General features: G+C 47.9%; 1 protein-coding gene across 1 annotated transcript in view; it reads right to left on the bottom strand.

The window, feature by feature from the left end:
* CSMD2 (CUB and Sushi multiple domains 2) overlaps positions 1-24,394 on the bottom strand; it is a gene marked incomplete at both ends in the record, with an annotated part of 546,906 nt that overhangs the window by 234,964 nt on the left and 287,548 nt on the right. Inside the window, 2 exon segments of the mRNA XM_081308594.1 lie at positions 8,263-8,375; positions 9,126-9,229. Coding sequence (XP_081164720.1) covers positions 8,263-8,375; positions 9,126-9,229 — 217 coding nt within the window.

The following is a 24,394-nucleotide window of genomic DNA, read 5'->3' as shown; positions in this document are numbered from 1 at the left end:
TTGCCATCTCTATAATGGAAATGGCGAGAGTAACACCACCTTCCAGGGTCATTGTGAGTTTGGAATGAGCTTATTTGTATGAGAAGATTTGCCAAAATGTCCAGCACACCGTGCACAGCCAGTAACTAGAGGGCGTTTCCTCATCGTTATTATTGTCACCCTGGTTGACAGAGCCCCATGGGCTTGCTCAGGGCTAAAACTGGGCACCTGCTATCTGCTCTTCCTGAAAAGAACACCCTGTGCTCATCTGTCAGGTAAAGAATCATCTTTTGGTGTCAGTGCAAGTGCATCCGACCCAGGTCCTCCCTGGAATCTCGCAGGCAGCCTCAGGGGTCTTCCTGTCCTGCTCTGGTCCCCTAGGAGGCTTCTGCCAGAGCCACAGTGCTGACCTTTTGGACACGCATTTCTCACTGTTCAAGGTGAAATTTCTCGAGAACCCAGACTGTGTTTCTGAAATGTCTGTCTCCCAGCTTCTGGTGGACTGCAGGGCACAGAGGGGACACCCAGTTAGTGCCAGAGGGAGGGTGAGGGGGAAAGGATGGAGGGCAAGAAACAGGAAAGGGAAATGGAAAATGAGAGTGTGGGGTCTGGAGAAGTCAAATTCACTGTGGCAGGAAGTTCAAGGGATGGTGAAGAGGGATGAGGCCAGGGAGGTACTCTGCGGAGACTGAGAAGGGCTGGGCTGAATGAGTGACGAGTGGGTAGGGCCTTTGCTCCTCAAAGCCAGGGGTCCACCTCTAGAACCAAGCCCAGTACTTTATGCATACTAAGTGCTCAGAACCCAAAGTTCAATTAGCACAACATCTGAGCAATTGACCAGGACAAATTGGTATCAGGACCACACCCTGGACATGCATGGATCTCTTGCATTTCTTTGTCGTCTCATCTCACCCTGATTTTCTACTTTTGATACTGGGAAAGGAACCAGGAGGTGAAAAGCCATACATCTCTCTGCACATGATTCTCGCAAATGGGACAGAGGTGTGGATGGATGAAATGGGTGACGTTCTTTCCTTCCCATCTTCTTCCTCCACAACTCTGTCTTACGTCTCTCCCTGGCTGAAGGAGGTTGGGAAACAGTGGTAAATAGGGACATGAAGGACATTGCCTCCAAGCTGTCTGCTTTAGCTCCAAACCAGAGCTTCCCATTGTTAAAAGCCCATACATTTAGCGTATATCTCCCTGACAAATTACCTCCTGCCAAACTGTGAGGCTGCAGCCTCCTCTGCTGCTCTCCAGCCTAGCCCCCAGGGGCCAGAACAGACCGGATTCTCTGAGGAGGCAGCTGCTGCTTCTCTTGAGCTGAACCTTTGTTCCCACTGACTGGAAAATGCTTAAAGGTATCTTGCAAACTCAGTGAGTGTCTTAGGAACATGCCAGGTGTCATTCTTGGCTGGAGCTGGAACATTCTGGCCTCCTGACTTATAGGGACCAGACAAAAAAATAGAGGAGCCCTGAAACAGAGGAAAGGCTGGAAATGGCCACGTCCTTGACACCTGACAGGAGGAGGGGCAGTGGCCGAAAGGGAGTGGAGTCTGTGGTGCTGTTGTGTTGCCCTGGGCCTCCTTCCAGAATGGCCTCCATCTCTACCTCTCTGAGGAGGCTCACCTGCACCCAAGTCAGAGGTATGTTCTAGAGAAGGGGGCAGGGGCACTGTTGGCAGAAGGCAATCTTGGCTCTCTCCAACTACTTGCTCTCAAAATTTATTCCTATGGAGATTTTAAACTCCATGCTATCCACATGTCAGCTGTCTGAGCCAACACGTCCCTTTTCTCTGGGATGTCTGAAAACCTCCTTTTTATTCTTCAGGTGTAAGTCTCAGTGTCTGACATCATCTCCTCCAGCGAGACTTCCCTGATGCCTCTCTAGTTCCCCTTCTAGAACTTTCTCCATGCTGGTGAAAACAGACCATGCATTAGGTGAAGGCAGAGCTGGTCTTGTCCTCAGACCCTCCATGTCCTGGACAGTGTCTGCAACACCTCCTCCCCCAGGCCTTAAAAAAATGTTGAATCAACAGATGGATGATCTGGTTTCTAATCTGAGTCCCTTTCTGCATTATTTCTACTGCCTTGCTCTTCCCTGCTACAGGGGCAGGGTCCCTGTTCCTGCCTCCTCCTGACCAGCCTCCCAGACTCAGCCTCCGGCTGCCAGATTCCAGGCTTCAGCCAGGAAGCCAGCAGACTTCCAGATTGATGTGAAAACTTGTTAGCAAGTTGTGTGTAATTTTATAATGTTTCTGGTAAGTGCTAATTGCCTGCTCCTTAAATATTTCTTGTTCTACTGGGAAGCAAAGCAATTGCAACTATGAATGCATTGCTCACAGCTGGCCGCCCCCAGAGGGAGACTGAGTGTCTGGGCTCAGAATGTTCAGATATTGATAGATCCTGAGTCTCCTCCTCCACCCTGACCTAGGATTGTGACAAGTGGAGCTGGAAGAATTTCTGGGAAGTTAGTGCCCCAGTTTTCCCACTGGGGCTCATGCTTTCAATGGGGGGAGAGATGTGATGCTGCGGAGGCCCCTGCCCAGCCCAACATCTCATTTCTTTGCTTGAATTGGGGAGAAGGGGGCATTGATGATGATGGGCCCAGCTATGCCTGGGGAGGGGGGGCCGAAGTGATAGAGGTAGGAGGTCCCTGCTCTCAAATACCTCACATCACCCCGCGGGACATCTGCATCCTGGCTACCCTTCCATCCAGATGTCAATCAGGTTCAAGGGAATTCCCTAGAACCTGGGATAAATGAAGGGCCAGGATGGGGGAAGAAGTAATACTGAAGCTTTGGGCAATGGTGTCAGTCAAAAGAGCTGCAGGCCTGGGGAAGGGACCGAGCCTACAACCCAGCATTTCCTATGTGCCAGGCGCCGTGCTTGGTGCTTCAGAACAGAGCCCTCAGGAGACCCGAGTGGGTTTACCAGTTGACAGCCCAGGAAACTCTGGCTTGTGGATGAGGAGGGACTGGCCTGTGGGGCTCCATGGGAGGGCGTGATTGTAAATTGGGTTTATCCAATTCCCAAGCCTATGGGGATGTAGGGAATGCATGCACTCTTGGCACCTGAGCACCCAGAAGTGATAAAGGGGACTGAAGGGAGGCTTTGAGGGTGGGAGGAGGCTGCTGATTGTGCCCTTATAAAACGTCATTGCAATTTAACTCTGCAAAGCTTCTCTGAGCACATGTTCTGTACCAGGCCCCGGCCCGGCCCTGTAGGACTGGAGAGATTAATCAACTGTCATCTTTGCTTTGAATGAAATCTGAGGAGCTGGAATTTGAAATTGGTTTGGAATTATGATTGCAGAGAACTTGGGATGCCACATGAAAAGTTTTTGTGCTTCACCCTGAAGTCAATGAGAAATTGTCATTAAAGTCTCATGTTTCTTTCTTTTAAGTGGCAAAGAACTGTGCCAGACTTCGATTCCGGGAAGATCACTGTGTGCCAAGTGGCAGATGGGTGGGGAGGGGCTGCTAAGTAGGAGGGCTGTGCCATTATCAAAGTGAGAGGTGACAAGGGACAAGCTTAACCAAAGCGACTAAAGGGAGTGTGGGATGATCTCCTACAGGGGAGCCGATGAATCTGGGAGAGGGGCTAGGAATGGGAGAGGGAGAAGAAAGCAGGTGAGACGTGGCTTGGTGATGGGGTGCAGGGTGGGGCACATGTGCCGAGGTCGTGGGAGTGGGGGTGGGAGATGGCGAGCTTCGTATTTGGAGATGGGGCCTCTGCGGAAGTAATTGGGGTTGGATGAGGTCATAAGGGCAGGGCCCTGATTTGATAGGATTTATGTTTTTTAAGACGAACACCAGGAACTCATGTGCTTTTCCCAGGAAAGGCTGTGTGAGGACACGGGGAGGAGGTGGCCATCTGAGAGCTGGAAGAAAGCCCTCACCAGAAACCCAAGTGGCTGGAACCGTGATCTTAGCCTTCTAGCCTGCAGAACTGTGAGGAAATATAATGGCTATCATTTAAACCACCCAGGGTGGCATTTTGTGCTGGCAGCCCTGGTGGACGAGTGCAGATGGGCTGATGTTAGATGTGCACAGAGTCGTGCAAGGGTAGACAGACGTGCGGGTGGGGAACGTATGTGCAGGTGGAGGTGGAAGCTTGGGAGTAGATGGGTGGACTGCAGAAGGTGCCAGAATGAGAGGACTGAAGGCAGAGAAGGGGTAGTGGGAAGCCAGGCAGCAAGCATGCAGGACCGGCCAGAGGTGGCGGAGGAATGAGAGGTGGAAGGACTCACCCACCACCTTGGACAGCAGAAGGTTCTCCTCACCATGAAGGTGTGTGACGGATGGGCTTCGCCCCTCAGGTCAAAATCCAGGGTGGAGGGGTTAAGAAGGGAAAGGGGATTTGCCCTTCCCAGGTTCTCCCCACTGGACAAAGTTCAAATGCTTTATGAAGACTAGAGGGCTTCTGTGATCTGGCTTCCTGCCACATCTGTCCCCACACCTTGCACTCGCCACCGTAAGCCAGCTCATTTCCCAGCCAGCCTGTGGGGACTGCCAGTGCGAGGCAGTGATCTGAGACCAGGGCCTGTCGGAGCCATCGTGGGCCACCTGGGTGCAGATCCAGGCCTGGCCTGGAGGACAAGGAGCCTGGAAGGTTTGGATGGAGAGAACTTTGGTGGCTTTCAAGAAGAAGGTGCCATCTTGGGGACAGGCAGTGTGCCAGGAGCTCTCTGTGACCTCAGATCACTCCTAGGCTGGCATGATTATCTCTATTTTATGAATGGGAAAACTGAGGCTCAGAGACACCATGTGGCTTTCTCTGGGTCACCCAGCTGGGACCCTGCTGGGATTCACCAGATTGATCCATTTCCTGAGTGTGTTTGATCCTCCCTGAACCTGCTGTCTCTGTTCCCAGGACCTGACACACCATAAGGCTGAGTCAGGCCTCTAAACCCCCAGGCTATCCTTCCTCATTTGTCATGGGTCCAAGAAGAAGTCTTGCTGATGCCTCGTCGGTGGCCAGCATTCACACCATGTACCTTTTTAGACTATGTCTGGGACTCACTGTTAACGCAGCACCCAGCATAGTATTGGTCACGTGACAGGTGTTTAATCAATACCGGCCGAGTGAAGTGGACAAATGAACTAATGAACAAAAATTCCAGCCTCTCGTGAAATGAAACCCCGGCTCATGATACATGGAGCATTTGATTGGGGCAAAGTTTTGGCTTCTATGAAGATTTGTCTAAGGAATTAAGTTTTGTAACTTTGGGAGGCTCTCAGAATAGGGGATAAAAACATGGGCTTTGAGGTTGAGATATGTGCTGGATTCCCAGCTCTTCCACTTGCCAGACTCCTGTGTGACCTCAGGTGGGTTACTGCACCCGTCTGAGTCTCAGATGCCTCATCTACACAATAGCAGCCCTGGGAGAGCTGTCAGCAAGGCGGGAGATGAAGCATTGCTTTTCAGACCATGTGTAGAATGAATGTTCTCTTTAAAGAAGGCTTACAGGGAGAGAAAGAGAAGAAGGGAGAGAAAACAGAGACAGGCTCTCCCCCTGGCATCTCCTACTCCATCGGGTGGTCCCTGGGGCTGCCCCAAGGTTCTGCCATATGACATTGACTGAGAACCCTGAAAAGATGAACAGAAAGCATCCAGCACATGGTAGCTCTCAAGCAATGTTCCTTTTTTCTTCCAAAGAAGGTACACCAAACAAATCGAATGCCTCTTTTCTGTGTGACAGCCCTTCAATATCTAGGCCCAGCTCTCCATTCTCCCAAGTCTACCTTTTCCTCCGTAAACATTCAGGGGACCCAGACATTTCTCACAGGGATTGGCTTAAATCCTCTCCTTAGCCATCCCACGCTGACGTCTCCACAGCTAAGCTCCACTCTTTGATTCCTGATCAGGGAAGAATAAAGAACAACTAACTCCTCGGGAAAAGCTCTAGCAGCTAATTTTTAAATATTGCTCCTACTTCGTCGTATTCTACTGATTTAGCTACATCCTTAACTATGCAAATTTTATTTTAGATAGGGTCTCTCTGCTAAGTTGCTAAGGCTGGCCTTGAAATTGTGATCCTCCTGCCTCAGCCTCCTGAATAGCTGGAATGACAGGCGTGTGGCATTGCATGTGGCTTGAAACCCAGACCTTTTTGCAATCTCAAGCAACCAATACTATCATCTCTTTTAAGCTCGAACTATTTGTGTTTTATTTAAACCATTGGGCAGATCAGGGGCATGTAGATGACACAGCGTTATCCCTCCCACATTTGGGAGCATGCACTGATGAGCATGCACTGATGAGCATCCATGGAATTGCAGAAATGCAGGGTGGGGAGACTTAGAAACTTTGCATCCAAATCTGCTCCCATTTTCAAAATACTGGACCTGCATCAAGCTCTTCTGATTTCTCACTGGGGGAAATCACTTTTCATGGCCACACATCTCCTTGTGTATAACTATATATCTGAACAGCTCATTCATTTAACTACCTATATAGTCGTTGCTTTGCAGTTTCCCACATTTTAATTTTCATAGTTTTGATCTAACAAACTCTGCAGATATCCCTGTGACCTAGATTGTATTGTTATCTCCATTTTACAGATGAGAAAACAGCCCAGAAACATTCCAGGACCTGCCATAGAGTGGAAAGGGACAGAACCAGGATTTGCACTTTGTGACCCATTGTGTCCTCTGCCTGCTGCTCTGCTTCACCTAGACACGTGGCTCCCTATTCTTGGAACATTGCAGCCATCATCTTCCCCTGGGGGACACAGTGGGATGACAGTGTTAGCATAGGAAATATGGGCTAGCCTCTTACCAGTTGATTTTTATCTCCCAAAAAGTGATGTTAAAGTTCTAAGTTCTGGTCCCTGTCGGTAGGATCTTATTTGAGAATAGTCTTTTAGATAAAATCAAGTTAAGACAAGGTCATGGTGGAGTAGGGTGGCCCTTCATCCAATATGCTATATCATTATAAGAAGTGGAGGAAAGACACCTAAAAATGTGATGAAAAAGGCAGAGATTGGAGAGACATGGCTGTAACCCAAGGGATGCCAAGGACTGTCAGCCACCAGCCAAAGTCAGTAAGAGGCAAGGAGGGACACTCCCCAGAGCCCAGAGGAAGCACGCTCTGCTGGCACCTGGAGCCAACTTCTAGCCTCCAGATCATGCTAGAATACATTTGTTGCTCTAAGCTCCCTGGTTTGGTTGGGGAAGCCCCAGCACCTCCTGTGTACCCAGCTTGGGAACAATACAGCCCCTGGTACAGGAAGAACCTTTGGAGGAGCAGGTGTATAAGACACACTAAGCCACGCCTCCTTGCCCCTGTTCCCTGCCTTCTGTCTCTTTAGCAAACACAAAGTTGTTTTGAGGACTTAGGGCTCACTTCCTTGGTGAAGGGTGGCTGATCCCTACCCTGTGCTCCCACTGGCTGTCTGGGCTGCCATTTTGCTTTTACATTCATTTGTTTCCTCAGTCTCACTGCTACAGCAGAGGACTCAAGGCCAAGCCTACATCTGGCACATCTGTTGCCCTAGGGATGGTCTAGTGGCTGGTACCTAACAGGGGCTTAACAACTACTGGTGAAATGTCTTCTCCCTTTTTTGGGGGGATGGGCATTAGCAGACATTGGCCAACAGGAGGTTTGGAAGCTCATGGAGGGGCGATGGTGGGATAGCACTTGGGCCCCAGAGTTTGTATGAAGTTTGTTTGGATGAAGACCCTTGCCTGCATCCTCCTCAGGCTACCAACAATGGTGATGTCTATCCTTAGCCCTATGCTAGAGTCACTCACTCAGCACCATGATATCCAAATCGGGTGGCTTGGGAAGATAATGTCCCCATGTAAAGATTTTAAAAATAAGAGAGGCTCAGATAGTTTATGGGGCCTTTAAAAAAGTCCACATGAGCCAGGTATAAATTGGGCATGGGATTTTTATGTGAATCTGGCACTTGGGCTCAACATTTTAAATGAATTATCTCAGACAGTCCTCAAAAGAATGTGGGAAGGAGCTAGGGCTGGGGCTCAGCTGTAGAGCACTTGCCTAGCATGTGTGAGGCCCTGGGTTTGAAATCTGCATCACATAAAGATAAATAAATAAAATATAAAAGATACTGTGTTCATCTATAACTAAAATGAAAAAAAAAATGTGGAAAGCCCCTAAATAAAGGAGGCTGGATTTCAGAGAGGCTGAATAATGTGCCTGACGAAGCTGCACAGGGCGGAACTGGGATCTGAACCCAGTGTTTGTGACTGTAAATCCAGACCCCAAGTCTCTGGCATCTGCAGTGAAGTTTATTGGGCTCTCCAAGGACAGTTACCTTCATATGAAGCCTTGAATCCCAGGGAGCTGCCACTGCCATCGGTCTGAAAGAGGAGCCACATTTGATGATTGGTGCTGACGATGAGATCTGGGACCGATGTACCTGTCAGGCTGTCAGGAGAGAGAGATTCAGAGAGGTGCGCCCCACCATGGCACCCGAGTAAGATGACTCCCCAACTGACAACATCTCGAGATCAGGGGGCTAGGCCCGCCCTGAGGCCTGTTGCTTCTGAAGCTGGGCCACATGCGCCAAAGGGCAGCATTCCCCAGCTCTCAGGTGGGTCTACAAGTGATGGCAGAGGAGAACTCATTGGCCCCAAGATCAAAGGCCCAACATAGTGGAATCATAGGACAGCCTGCTACTGTCCTCTCCCTTGACTACACCACACCACAGGGGCCTTCCTCCACTCAGGAAACGGGGTCACTACGTCTATCTGATCTCGATTCTCTGGAACCTCCAATCTCAGGAGTCGGATAGTTGTGAACATGCTTCCCCCGGCTCCGTGGGAGGTGGCTCTGCGGTGGGGGGCCAGCTCTGGAGTAAACCCTGCTGGGCAGCAGACGCACGCGGGGTCTGCAGAGAAGCAGGCAACCAGGCGGGAACCCCAGACTCGCCCTGCCCTTGAAGAGACTCTGGGCACTTCCCATGTGAATTCACAGTGAGGACTTGGCCCAGTGCCTCCTCCCCGCTTGGCAGGAGTAGAGACAGGCAGAGGATTCCTGTGAAGCAACCACAGGGTCGCGGGACAGGGTCCCTGCTGCAGCGAGGTGTGGGAGCCAGGGAGGACTCGGTAAGCCCCACCCTCAGCCAAGGTCCCAGTACCGTCCCAGCCTCTGGATCACACCTGGCACTTCACTTACATGTAGAGAACTGTCTTCTGGTCCCCATCCTGCCCACCGTCCCCGACAGTCAGGGTGTCGTAGCCCCTCTCCAAATCAAACTCCTCGAAGGCCAGCTTGATCACCTAGGGGGGGAGCAGAGGGTTAGCGGGGGCAGGGGAAGCGGGGGAGTCTCCCAAAACCTGGAGGACAGCAGGAACTTTCCTCATTGGGTCCTGATGTCCATAGTCACTGTAGGCATACGGACCATTTCTGTGCCACCCTTAGGAGTGTGGACTATTTCTCTCTAGGCAACATGTCCTCTGGGGCCTCCTGTGTCTGAAGAAGTTCATGGCACAGCTGCCTCATTCCAGGGCTGTCAGAGCAGCACCAGGCACATCTGTCGGGCTGAGATGGGATTGGACTCTGTCTTCACACTCTACTGCATAGAAATCCCTGGGGGCTCGGTGGCAATATTTTAAGCCACATGTGGAATCTCGGTTCCCTTGCCCCCAGGGGCCTCCGCTAGTCTTTCTCTGCCTGCTTTTCTCCATCCTTTTTGTTTGTTGAATAAATAAATGTTCTCAGAAGGGGATTTTGACAAGATTCCTGCCTCTTAACTTCTCTCAGTCCTGTCTTCCACAAATATTTACCAGCCAGATGCCAGGCCAGGGGGCGGGGCTTTCACAGTGAGCAAGACACTGTCCCTGCCTAGAGTGACAAAGGGGTCCAAGAAGTAGATTGAGAAGCACACTATAGGTGACGGGGGGCTACAGTGGGGACTGGGGAGCAGAGAGGAACCTGCCACTGGGGCGGGAGAGGAGGCCACTCTGGAAGGCGGCATCTGAGGGAACTCTGAAGGCTAAAGACTGTCAGACCAAAGTGTGTGGCTGGCAGAGGGAGGGGACACTGTGAGAAGGAGTTCCCAGGGTCTGTGCTGTGGCAGAGATGGAACATTCCGGAATGATCTGTTCGGTGTAATGACAGCTCTACCAACAGGCACAGCTGCCAGCTGCCTGGCTCTAGGGACCATGCAGCTGAGGCTTCAGTGCAAGGAGGTGACTCCAGAAGGTCCGGAAAGCAAGAAGTGTGCCTGGAGCTGGGTCCCAAAGATCTTATACCTGTCCCCTGAAAAAAGTGGCTTTGCTCTGGAGGGAGGTGACATCATCAGGTTGGCTGCTGGGCAGAAGTGAGGCGAGTGGTGAAGAGGGTTCTGGGCTTTGGGGTCAACGCAGGTGAGCAGTGGAGAGCGGTGGGTGGAGAAGAGGTCAGGGCCTAAGGACATTCAGGGCTTCAGGGCTGGGCTGGGGTGGGGGTATCTGGGCTGATGTGCAGATTTCTGGCCCATTCATGAAGACGGGATGCACAGAGTCACTCACTTCTAATGTTCAATCCGGGTCTCTTTTTGTCCATTTCTAACTGGCTTCAATTGACAATGACCTTCCCTCCCCCAATGGGGAGGACAAGGTGGCTTGGCTTTCTACTCTACAACCCAAGGACTACACAATCCCTGTGGATCTTTTTTTCCTTCTTGTGACTGAGGCCTTCTGCAGGTTTCCTCTGTCCAAACCCAACAGCCCAGCACCCTCATCCTGCCAGGATGCCAGCAGAGCCTCACCCCTGGATGCTTCAGGCATCTCAGAAGCAAACTGATCTTGCACCCATTGATGAACCTGGTGCCCTCGGCATAGATGTGGGGCACAGAGAGGAAAATCTCTGGCTAAGAAGAGACCTAAGTATGTGAGCAGGTCTACAGGTAGACACAGGGGAGGGAGCAATCTCATTGGCTAGGGGACAGGTCAGGGAGCTCTCTGGAGGAAGTGAAGCCCAGGCTGAGTTTCGGAGGTGAGCCAGAGGAGTCCAACAAATGGAGGGGAAAGCAATCCAGGCAGAGGGGGCCGCAGAGACGTGGAGCAGTATGGCTCTTTAGAGACTTGTAATGAACCTGGAGTTGTTTAACGGAGAGGGAAGCAGGGGGTGGCAACCTAAGGGTAGTGAAGAGGAGCCAGATTATGAAAGCTGTCTTCCACGCTAAGGATTTGGGGCTGTGTCCTAAAGACAGTTATGGAGAGTTATAAGCCAGGCCTGACATGAGCTTTCTTCTTTAGGAGCAGCAGCACTGAGGGATATTGGAAACCAGCAATTGCTGGGCGGTAGTGATGGTCCAGCAGAGGAGGCGATGTTAGTAAGGATGGGAGGGAATTTAACTATCATTAGTGGGTGGGAGGTTCCTTGGCCCTTTTAAGTTTCCCAACTAGAATGTTCTTTGTTGGCTAGTGGCTTCATCATGGAATCCTCTGCTTGGGCTGGAATCCCCGACTGCCCCCCCAGCCCACCCCCCGTGGTCCTATCATGCAGAACATTTCCTGGAGTCTCATTATCTACCTGTTACACAAGGTGGGGGGCCTCTGCATCTGCTCCCCATCACATGGCCTGTGTGACCACCTGAGCTCCTGGGCATCCCCACCGTGATGGCCTAATCTGGAGCAGGATTTACTCAGTGTCTTCCCTCTCCCTCTTGCCCCCTGGCAAATTTCTCTCGGTGAGCTCTGACTGGTGTGAGCTCTCTCTGACCACCCTCTGCAAGATGGGTTCTCCCTGACAACACCTTCTGCTCTTCTGTTTCAGGACTTACCTACTGGGCTGTGATCTGTCTGTCCACCTGCCCTTCCACTAGACCAGAGACTCCCAGAGGGCAGGGACAGGTGACACGCCCTCTGTACACTACTGCATGTCTGTATGCCAGGCACACGTCAGGGGCCTGGAGAGTATTGGATGGCACGATGTTTTCCATACCCTTCCTGATCCTCCAGCATGGACAGATCACCAGGCTCTGGGATCCTCACTGCAGTTACCATTTAGAGTAAAGGCGGGCAATCATTTCCTGTCAATGACCAGATAGTAAACCTTTCCCAAGGGCTCTCTGTTGGTCCTGCTCAGCTCTGTTGGGATAGTAGGAACACCGCCATACACATGTTCTTGAGTAGGTGTGGCTGCGTTCCAATAAAACCTGATTTACAAAACAAGTGATGAACTGGATTGGGTCCACAGGATATAGTTTGCCAATCCCTTAATCCTAGACAAATCATCTTTTCTTATTTCTTCACTGTAAGAAGGGACGCTAACTCTGTTGTTCCAAGCTGTGAACTCAATGTAAAACTTAGCAACAACAATGGCTACTTTGTCTCCAGTCCTGGAAAAAACACAATAGCTACATTGATCACCTGCTTTTTACAAATTTGGAAAGCCCAGGCACAGAGAGTTTAGGCAATTCGCCTAGGCTCACACAGCTCAGAGGCAGAGTAGGACTTACACCAGGCAGCTAGAGGCCAGGCTCTTTGTCACTTGGCTGCACTGCCTCAGAGTATCCCAGCAAGGTCTCAGGTCTGAAGGCAGGGACCATGCTTGTCCACAAAATCTCCCTTAAGCTCTTTCCGGATCCTAGCAAGTGCTCAGCAAATACTTGCTGTACATAAAATGCCAGAAGGAGATGGTGGCTTCTGCAGGAGGAGGGGCCTGGGCTCTGCGGGGACTAAGGCTGTGCTCTGTCACCAGTCAGCCTCTTCCAGCCAGACCCTGGGCAGAGGACACTGATCACCAGGCCATTTCCAAAAAGGGAGTGCATGATTATTAGGCCTGTAATGGGAAAATATTGCTTTGAAGGCCAGAACCCAGAGCCATAAAATGATTCACATCACTGGTTAGCGCTGCCATGGATGTGAACCACATTTCAGAGCACTGACCCTAATGGAGGAGTTAATTACACGGCGCAGCACACAGCACTGCGGCCTCAGGACGGCCCTGCTGCACCACGTAGTGGAACTTTTTTTTTTTCCCCTTCTCCTCTGTTTTGGCCATTGTTTAAAGACAGGATCCTGTAATGACTCATTAACTGACATGCAGATCAATCAAGCTCACAAAGCGCATCTGAGGCAGGAGAAATAGAAGCCATGATCAAAGAGGCACATTTGTATACAGCTCAGACACCCAACTTAAAGCCATTGGCTAAATGAATAAACAAACCCATCATCCAGGATGTAATCGCTGAGCACCTGCCATGTGCCACGCAGTGGGCTAGCTGCTGCCCATAAGTTATCTGGCTCACCTGACAATTCAGCGCAGAAGCTAAATGCCAAGGGCACGGTGCAGACGGTGAGTGCCCGAGGACTGCAGAGGAGAGAAGGACAGAAGAGGGTGTGCAGAGGAGGTGGGTGTGCTGGGCCTGGAGGGTGGAGGAGAGCGGGGGCTCAGACCAGGCCAGGCTGTGAGCGTGAGAGGGAGCAGAGAGCAGGCAGGGCAGCCGAGGCAGGGGACGTGTGGCTGCGAGAACAGGTGGCGTGATCTGCAGTTGGATTCTACCCAGCGGCCGAGCATTCAGGCTGGATGTCAGGGTCAAGTTGATGGGAAGCTGTCATTTAGCGTGAAGGTAGGAGCAGAGGCAGAGGGTCCAGGAAGGAGCTGGTCCAGTGTCCAGGAACAGGGAGGGTTCAGGAGGAGCGTGAGCCTGTATTCGTGGTGAACACTGGGGAGGGGACGGGGGGCTGGAGTCTAGACCCTCACAACACCTGCTCTGGGATGGAGTGGACCTTGAGGGACTGCACCTGGGCCCTGGGGAACATTCCCCCTTCCTAAGCTCAGTCCAAGAGCAACCAAAGGACTGGGCTCCAGGCCTGCCATCCTGCGCCCAAGGTCTGGGTAAGACTGCTGAGGATTCCACAGCTCAGGTGGTTGTCTGGGAAGCCGGAGTCCCTGTGGACCTGGACCAAGGCTGTTTTGTCTCATGAGTATTTTTCTATAACAGCCTCTAACCGGGGGCTCTGCCTCTGGGTCCCATCCTTCACTCTGTTCCCCAAACTCCCAGTTCCTCACTATCCCCTAGAGCAGGGACTGGAAACTGTGGCTTTCAGGCCAAATCGGGCTCTCAGCCTGTTTTCAGGCGGTCCCTAGAGTTACGTGGTTTTTTTTTTTTTTTTTTTTTTACATTTTTAAAGAGTGAAAAAACAACACCCTGCGACAAAGAACTCATATGGTCCTCAAAGCCTAAAATATTTATCATATAGCTTTTTTACAGAAAAGTTTGCTCTCTTATGCTCTACAGCAATGGTTTTCAGACTGGGTTCCCAGGCACCCCAGGATTTCATAAAGGTGCTTCAGGGACCACCTCAAGTTGGAGAACAAGCAAGAACTGGCAAGGCCCTGCTTCCACCAATATGGTTCCCTTTTGAGATAGTTCACATTGTGGGATTCTTTGACAGACATGTAGTTATTTACTTAATGTTTTTCCATGTACTTGCTCTTTCCTAGGGGAACCCTGGCTTTCTGGGAGTGTGGCATTGTACTCAGCCAACTTCGTAGCTAAGGATGGATCCATGACAGAATTCTGAGCAGTAAGACTGAGCTAGTGAGTCCTCAGGACATTCTCCCATCTTTCTCTTTGCTTTTCCTGGAATACAAATGTGAGGCCTGAGATGGGACAGCCTTTTTGTGATCATGAGGAGGAGAATCACATACAAAGAATGATAGAGGGGAAAATACAAGATCCCTGAGCCTGAGGGAACTGCCAAACCAGCCCAGACTCTCTGTCTCTGGATCTTTGGTTTGTGGAGAAAATAAAATACGTGTTGTTTAAACTTCAGGGGGGAGTTTGGCTTTTCAGAGCTCCTCCCCCAATCCCATGCCAATTCTACCTCCTTCACAGTTCCCCAGAACTCATCTCTGAGCTCCAGAGGGTCGACCTTGGCCCCTTAGCCCTCTGCAGGCTATTGCTGTGGTTAGTGGGATTCAGCTCCTGCAGGGGAGGGGACTGGCTTTTCCTGGGTACAACCTGAAGGGTGCCTCCTGCCTGGGGTCGGAGCAGGGCTGGAGAAGGAGCTCCTGGGGGTAGAACAGAGGGAGGCCAAGGTGGAGGCTGAAGACTGAAACCTCAGGCGCTTCAGGAGAAGCCTCCCTCCTGGGGTAGGGACTGAGAACTCCCAGAGGTTCTGGAACTTCCGTCAGCCTTGGGTTAGTTTTGGTGGTTCTGAAAGCAGTTGGCCGTCTCATCCCCGTTTCCTTCACTCCTGATTGAGTGGTTCCTCCACCCACCTAGTCATTGCACAGTTAACACGCATTTGCAGGTGCTGGGCTTGGGGAGACATGGACAGGCAGGATGAACGGGCCATGGACCTCAGAGGCCTCACGTGGGAGAGGAGGCCACAGAGGGCCTTAAGTACATGGCAAATCTATGGTATGAGAAGGGCTCCAAAGCACGAGCAGGGGCAAATCTAAGGGGCACAATCTTAGCCAGGAGAGCAGGTAGGTGTGTCTCCAGCAACAGGAAGAGTGTGTGGATGCACCAGGGCCTCGGCCAGGCTGGGGCTGAGGAACGCCCCCAAGAGAGGTAAAGGGAGACCACTGTGTAAAGGAAAGGAATCAGGTTTAGGGGTTGGGGGGGGCATTAAAGGGTCCCTCTGGAGCTCCCTAGGCAGGAGAAGCAGGCATCAGAAGCATCCAGGGGAACCTCTCTGATCACCAGCGTCTCACACAGGGCTGGCACAGGAGAGAGGTGGGTAAATGTTTATTGAATGAATAAGTGAGAGAACAAGTGGACCAACAAAGGCACTGCTGACATTTACACTCATGGCGATCACTTGCCTGGAGAGAGAGCTCTTCCTTGCTCTTTCAGTCTACAAAGTGGAGAGAGGCAGGATTCACTCCAGGAGTGAATAATCAAAATGTTGTTATCTTTGACTTTGAAGTTCAAGGAATGGGCTTTCCTTTCCCTGCTTCTTCGAGGTCCCTCCTTCTGCCCTCCCCTCCTCATTCTCTCCCTCTCTCGGGCCTGTCTTGCCGTCTTTTCTAGCAAGGGTGGACTGACTTTTCCGATCCAATTCAGAGGCTCCTATGCAAATTGAATCACATGTCTGCAGATCATACTGAGAAGTTGGAAATAGAGGCAGATGTGTGCAGGTGGGGGGCCCCCGACACAGGTCTGGGTTTCAGTCCTGACCGCACAAATGTCAGGAGCTCTTCTGGCTTCTTCCCTGAGGCTGAGCTGAAAGGTCCTCACAAGAGGAGGACCCAGGACCACGGCCTGACCTCAAGCCCAACGTGGGTGGAGATGGTGCTGGGGCTGCTCCTCCTTCCCCGAGCTCCTCTCTGCAGAGCCTGGTGCTGATGGGGGGAGAAAATAAACAAAACCCCACCCCTGCTGCAGGGTGCTCCAGGCTTGGGGGAAATAGATGCTAAACACAGCACAACATGATAGGCAGGCAAACCAAAGGTGCCCAGGAAAGGCTGGAGGACAGAGCAAGGGGCAAGAGCTGGTGGAGTCCAAAGGCTTCTGGGAAGAGGACTGTATCTTCTGGGGGTGGGTAGTGGGGACAGGATTGCCTGGAGGAGAAGGGAAGGCCCGCTGGACAACAGTGCCCAGGCAGAGCTCTTAAAGGGCCAGGCATGCCTATGAACCTGAGTTCAATGTGGCTGAAGCTGGGGCTGCCTGAAGGGAGTTGGGGGCTGGGCCTGGGGGATGGCCTATGTTTTGCTGGAAGGAAGAGACTGAGATTTCTCATGTCAGCTTGGCTGGTCAGGGTCACCAGATGCTCTTTAAAATAAAGCTACCAAGCATTAGCCCCAGACCCCCTGAATCATATCTTTGGGAGAGGATTAGCCTTTAAAGTCTCCCCAGGTATTTTGGCTGAGGAGTCAGATTTGGCAGGCAGATATTATATTAATATTAACATCAGATAAATATTGCAAGGACAAAGAGGAGCCTAGCTGCTGGAGGAGGGTGAGCACTGCCCAGGGTCATCCCTATCAAGGGAGAGGAGGGAGGCCGCACGTGCAGGAGGCCAGCATCGTTGCTCTGAGGCTTCTTTTTCCTTTCCTTGAATCCACCAAGCCTCTAGAACGGATTAGGGTGCTTTTATTTTACTGAGTATAGTTAAACTGCAAGCCTTCCTCCCCAGTGTGAACAGGTTTCTGGTTGTGCTCAGCTAAGACGAGGTTCACGCATCAGGTTCTTGACCGTTGTCACATCAGAGCCTCTGCTTTCCTCTCCTGGGGCCCAGGACATTCCCCAGTCCCTTGAGGCATAGCTGGAGGAGGACCTACAAGGGAGATGGAGTTCCAGGAGGACTCCTCATGTCCACCCAAGTTCAAGTTCCTGAGGTGCATAATCCTTCCTTGATCCCGAGAAGACCAGGGACGTGCGTCCCACTCCACACTCCCGCGGGCAAAGTGCTCAGCCCTGCTCATGACAGCACCACCTCTCCCTGAAAAGGACCCCATTTTCTTCTCACTTCCTCCATAACTTTCCTTCACTTACTGTCTGCTTTCTCCCACATTGTCACCATCTCGGTCCCCTTGCTCTCTCTGCTCTCAGCCTGCACACAATCTTATTTCCAATATATCAACAACCTGACATCTTACAAGCTTTCTCTCCATCTGCCTCCCTCGCATGCTATTGCCCAAATATGTCCAAAGGGCTGTCTATACTCATGGCCTCTGATGCTCACCTCCCACCAGCCTGCTCCCCGTCCAGAGCTATCTGTTGCTAACCCCAGAGCTCCATTCTGAAGGTTCTCCTGCCAAGGCCCAAACCAACCATCTCTTTCAGTCCTCTTCCATCAAACACATCCTAGTTGCAAATGTCCTGTTTCTGCGTCATACTCTCTTCCTATCTCTCCAACCACTCCTTCTGTTTCTTACACCTATAAGCATGGTTCCCGGATCCATTCTAAATCTTCTTATTCTCTTCATTCTTTCAAAAAAAAATGTTATCCATTTCTTAGGCTACTATTCCTACCCATGTGCTAAAGAGATAATGCCCAAATCTTTCTCTTGAACCCAGATGTATTCAGAGTTTCCACCCAGTATATCCAAATGCTATTGGATGAACCACAGATACTTCAGGTAGACCATATTCATTTCCCTTTTGGCCTTGCAAAGCCTGTTTTTCCTTTTGTATTCCCTTTTAAACTCTCCCATTAGTCCAAGCTAGAAGTACTGAGTCATCATTCATTTATTCAATGACTAAATACATACTGAATGCCTACCGTATGTCAGGCATTGTGTTGGTCCTTTGAGACACAATGTCCTCCCTCAACCCCTACATCCAATCAGACACCAAGTTGCATTCCATCTCCTCAAGCTCTCTCATCTGTTTCTTGCTCCATGTCTGAAAAACCTTGGTGGATGCCCCTATTTTTTCTCCTTGGGTAGCTGGTCTTGCTCCCCTCCTTCCCCAGTATCCTCCTCTAGTTCCCTCCAGTGCTGCCAGAGTAATCTTCTGAAAACTTGAGACTTTCCCACTATTGCTCAGGTAGAAGAGAGGAAGAGGGCATGGCTCTAGTGCTTTCTAGCTCATTCCAGTGCTCCTAATTCCAGTTCTTCCATCTTCTCTGAGACCTTGTTCCATCCAACAGCATAGCATGGCTACTTAAGTGACTGAGCTCTGGAGCCAGAAAGAGTTGGTTTCAATCTGGCTTTACCAATTCCTGGCTGAGAGCTATGGCTGTTTCCTGACCTTTGACCTCTCCATGATCCAGTTTCCTCATCTCTCAAGTAGGTCTGTTAAAAGCAAATTCATTGTGCTATTAAGAGAACGAAATAAAATCATTTACACAGAGGGCTTAGCTCAGTAGTTGGCACAGGGTAGACATTATTCAATAAAAGCTATTACTGTTGTTAACAACAGTCTAACACTTCCAGCCTTAAAAATGTCTGTTTCAAAATAAGACCCAAACATCTTTGTCAGGCAGGCAGGCTCCTGTGATCTGGATCCTGCTGACCTTCCGTCTTTACCTTGATGCCAGCATGTTGAACTATTTTCAGTTCTACGACACCGTTCCAAACCTCAGGGTCTTTGCCCACACATACACTTTGAGACACTGATTTCCAAGCCCATTCATCCTTCAGGACTGTGCTCAAATGTCACCACCTTTCTGAAAACTTCCCTGACCTTCCCGTTAGTGGCTCCTTCCTGGTTTTCCCCTAGTACTCTGGATACACTGCCATCAGAACTTGCTTGAATTCTATTTTTTATGTACATGCCATCTTCAGTCCTCTATGTGAGATCCTCAGAGACAGAGGTTGTGCCTGTGTTCAGTGAATGAATGAATGAATGCTCATCTCTTAAAACATACTGCCAACTGTTCTTTTCTAGCTGAAAGAGATACCTGGGGTGGGAGTGGCAGGACATGCCCATGTCTCGAGTGTGGACCAGTGCCATCACAGGGTTAGGAACTGCTCCTGCTACCCCCATTGTATGAAGGAAGGCTTCTCTGACCCCTTAGTCTTAGTTTCTATAAACTCCTAGTTGCATCGTGGCCTGTTGCTCCCCACCTGGTGCCAGGATAGGATGGGGCTCCCTCAGCACTTCCCGAAGACCACCAAAGACCCTTGGAGATGCTGGGAACACTCTTTGCAACTAAGGGAGTATCCTTCAAAGGGATGGGCTTCAGAAGCCCAGGCTGATGTGATGTCTCCGGGAATGTCTGAGAGTGACCAGCAAGGCCACTGACCTCCACACACTGGCCTAGTAGAGGCCTAATGGGAATGAATCAAATTGTTTCTTAGGAAATTCCCAGGCCTTGCCTAGAATTCCCCCAGATCTTATCAATATCAAACAAAGATAAGTGTCTTTGACAGTGCCCAAGGAAGAGCCCTCTGGTCAACAATCCAATAACCTCATGGTAGAAAGTCCTTCTTTTGGTCTTGCCTCCACTCTCACCCGGTGTGGCTGAAGCATCCTTCCCCCAGACTAGGTTCACCATGAAATGGTTTAAGAAGACGTGAGTCCTTTGTAAAATGCTGTGCAGAGGAGATCTGCTTCCAGTGTTTCAGTACTGACTGTGGCCTCAGGCACTTGAACCAAAGGATTTTGAAGTGTTAGGTAAAATTTAGAAAGAGAAACAACATCTTTTTACAAGTTAGTGTTATGGTTTGAATAGTACACTCCCAAAATTGAGATGCCGAAGCCCAAGTTCCCCACCTGACTGCATTTGGAGATGAGGCCTTTGGGGAGGAAGTTGAGGTTAAATGAGGTCAGAGGGGCCAAGTCCTAATGAGAGAGGATTGATATCCTGTGCAGGGAGGAGGAGAAGGCAGAGGGCTGTCTCCTCCAGCGAATGGAGGAAAGGCCATGTGAGGACATGGGAGGAGACGGCCTCTGCAGAAACCAAATCTACCAGCGCCTCGATCCTGACTTCCAGCCTCCAGAAATGGGAGAAAATGAATGTAGTTTAAGTGACTGCCCAGCTGGGGTGTCCTGTTACAGCAGTCTGAGCAGACTCACCTCAGGAGGAATTCTGGGAGCCCACCGCACAGGGAGGGTAGGGACCCAAGGTGGAACTTGGAGCATGAGGGTCAGCTTTGGCCTTGAGTGCATGATAAAAAGCTGGTGAATTCATCTATCAAAATGAATTCTACTGTCATGTGCAACTAAAAAGAATCAATCAATAAAAAAGGAGAGTGAAATTTTAAAAATAAAAATCTGATGAAGCACAACTTTGGTTTTCTTGGATTCATGGAGAAGAAGGGACAGGAGCCAAAGGCCAGGGCCTTCAGGGTACAGATTCTATTAGGACACTCCTGCATGGGACAGGGCAGGGGGTGGGGGGCGAACTAGAAACAAGCCTGTCTGCCTTCTCTCACATCCCTACCACTCTCTGGGTAGACCTGGAGGCTCCTTCTCCGTTGACAGGGAGAGGAGAGAAAACAGAAAACTTCTGCTGAGAATCCATAACTGCCCCTGGTTGGCAGCCTCTATGTTACCTGGGGGGTTTAAAACCCTCATGCTGAGAACTTGGTCTGCAGGGGTTTCTGTCTAGTGATGACCTCAGCACCAGGCAGAAGAAAATGCAGACCTCCTCTGCAAGAAACCACCTTCTACTCAGGTCACAAAGGATTTCCAAAGAGCTAGTTGATGATTCTAGTCACGCAGTTACCCAATAAAATTACCCAATAAAAAAGGAAACAGGGTTCTGGAAGAACCATGAAAGGGGAAAAGAGACCACAGAATCGAACTTGCAAAGATCTCAGATATTAGAATTAACACACATAGGATATAAAATAAATAGGTTTAATATATTTAAAGAAGAAGGATCCATACATATCGGTAAGAATTGAAAGACTGTAAAATACGATTTTCTTATTTTAAATGTTTTCCTGTGGATTTTTTTTTGATTATATAGATCTATTTTTTAATTATATATTTCTACCATTGTCATATAATAAAAAGATTCTTTCAAAAAATTAAAAACAGAGAACATTTGAAAAAAACAAACAACCAAATAGGATTTCAAAAAATGAAAATTCTAATATTTTGGAATTAAACTAAATCTCAAGTGGGTGAATTTAACAGAGGTTAGATACAGTAGATCAGAGAATAAGTAAATGGAATGAGAGGGAGAAAGTATGAGAGAAGTTAATAAATAAAAACATATAGAGTGAGAAAGATGCATTTATCTTGTCAGACTTCTGGAAGAAGAAAAGAAAACATAAAGGAGAAACAATAGTTGGAAAGATGATGGCTAAATATTTTCCTGAGCTGATAAAAGACATAAACTATAGATTCAAGAAGCTTAATGAATTGAAGCAGGATGCTGAAAACTTATACTCCAACAAATTGGAAAACCTAGAGGAAATGAATATATTTCTAGACAGATATGAATCTGCCAAAATTGAATCAAGAGGATGTAGGAAACCTAAACAGCCTCATCATTAGCAACGAGATAGAAGCAGTAATAAAAAGCTTTCCAACAAAGAAAAGCCAAGGACCAGATGGATTCCCAGCTGAAGTCTATCAGACCTTTAAAGAAGAATTAACACTAATGTTCCTCAAAATTATTCCATGAAATAGAAAGGGATGGAACACTTCCAAATTCATTCTATGAATTCAGGCAGGGTGAGTACAAAAATACTCACACATAGACATGACGGTGAAACTGCAAAACACGAAAGACAAGAAACACATCATAAAAGCAGCCAGAAAGATGTCAAACAAAGGAACAACAATCAATGGAAAGCAGCAACGTTAGCTCGAAGGCACTGGGACAATATCTCCATGTGCAAGAGCACGTGACGGTCTCCTGAAAATCAAATGTACATGGAGGGCCTGTGTTCTTTCAAGAATAGGGGGAAAGAGGCATTGGAAATTAAGAAGAACTAAAAAAGTTCACTATGAACAGAAAAAAATGAATTCTGAAGCAGGCACCTTGAGCAGAAAGTAATTCCAAAGGGAAGGGAAGGACTGATATGCAAGAAAGAATGGTGAAGGAAGAAGTGGTCATATCTCTAGGGTGTTTAAGGGTAACTCTTAAAGAACAGAAACAATTCTATAATTTAAATGGTCTCAATTCTCTAGTTAAATTATTAGACTAGACTTTAAAAAATCCAGTTATATGAAAAAACATATAAAGCCTAAGTAAGCAGAGGTTGACAGTAAGAAAATGGAAAAGATTTATTAGACAAAGACCGAAAGAAAGCTGAGGGTGGGGAAAGCTCTAAGGTCAAGAACATCACTACAAAGAGTTATTACATTGTTATGTTAAAACTGTTCAATTCTCCAGGAAGATAATTCTTAACTTGTATGCTTTAATGATACAGTTTTGAAATTATGTAGCAAAAAAATCAACAAATTCAAAGAATTACAAATCCACTATGGGAAGATTTTCATTTTCCTTCTTTTGCAGTGGATTGATCAAGAAAACAAACAAAAATATCAATGAGACTATAAAAGACATAAACATTATTAACATTCTTGATGTAATGGACATGTTAGAAGACAAAAACTGTCATTTAATTTTTCAAGTACACATAGAATAAATGTGAAAAAAATCATTTCTCATTCAGAAAGCACATCTTAACAAATTTCAGATGATTCAAAAACAGACAAGTTTCTCTAAACACAAGTTTTATAAATAGTAACAAAAAGTTAGAAAAACCTTGTTTGGAAATTAAGAAATACTTCTCAATGATTGAAAGATGACACAATAATAGAAATTGGAAAATACTCAGAACTAAACTATTATAGAATTACAGGCATTGAAAATTTTGTAGGAAGGTAACCAAACTTGGTTTGGGAAGGGAATTTATAGCCTTAGATACTTAAATAAGAGTGAAAAACATAATGACTTATGCATCAAAATTAAAATGCTAGATAAAGAACAATAGAATACAATTGAAGGAAGGAAATAATCGAGAGCAGAAATTTATAAAATAGAAAATAAATATATTAAAAGGAGTATTGATAAAATCAAATTTGGTTCTTTGAGAAAACTAACAAAGATAAAACTTCCGGGAATAGTGATTTAAGAAATAAGCAAAACAGGCATGAAAAAGGGAAACAGAAACACAATAACAGGGATCAGAGATGGACACACAATTTTATAGCCAATAAATTTGAAATATTAAATGTAAAATTAATATTTAAAATGGCCTCAAGAAACAAACACACAGATGACCTAAATAATTCCTTAGTAATTATATCAATCAAATCTATAGTCTAAAATCTGCCAACGAAGAAAACATCAGGCCCTGTAAGTTTTCTGAATAATCCTGCCAAACTTTCAAGGCAACAATCATCTCAATTTTCCACTAATAGCCCAAGGGACAGAAAGAGAAGAAATATTTTCCATGCCATTTTATGGAACTCATATTATTTTGGTACAATGGTAAGGTGAAAACAAACAAAGAAAACCCTACCAATCTCACTAACAAAAACAAATTATTAGATAAAATGTTAGCAAATTAAATATTGTCACCTACACAAATGCCAGTACGAAATGACCAAGTTAGGTTTATTCTAGGTCTGTCAGGTTGGTTTAACAGAAAAGCCAACCAGTGTAATTCCTTACACTAGGAGAATAAAAAAGAAAAATCAATGATTGTGTCAATAGATCCAGAAAAATAGCTTGATAAAATTTAACATCCTTTCTCAATAACAGTTTGCTCTGAGCAAACTAGGATTAGAAAGGAATTTCCCCAATTCCAAAAGGAGTATCTGGAAATTAAAAACAAACTTCAGCAAACATCATATCTAATGGCAGAGAAATAAAAAAAAATCTATTTAACATCAAACAATGACAAAATTGCCCACCATCATCACAATGATTCATTATTATATGGAAGGTTCTAGTCAGATCAATGAGGCAAGAAAAATAATAATTAAAAAAGGGCAGAAGGACTCAAAGGGAAGAAATAATGTCATCGTTCTCTGGAGATGATGACCATTTATGTAGAAAACCCCCAAGAATACATCCAGATAAATGATTTCAACAAGTTACTCTCTACAAAAATCAAAGTACAAAAATCAATTGCATTTCTAATAC

This window comes from Spermophilus citellus, assembly GCF_964194105.1.
Source record: "Spermophilus citellus genome assembly, chromosome: 9".
NCBI classification, from domain to species: Eukaryota; Metazoa; Chordata; class Mammalia; order Rodentia; family Sciuridae; genus Spermophilus; species Spermophilus citellus.
Note: the sequence above shows the minus strand (reverse complement) of the source record. Positions and strands in the feature narration are given on the sequence as shown.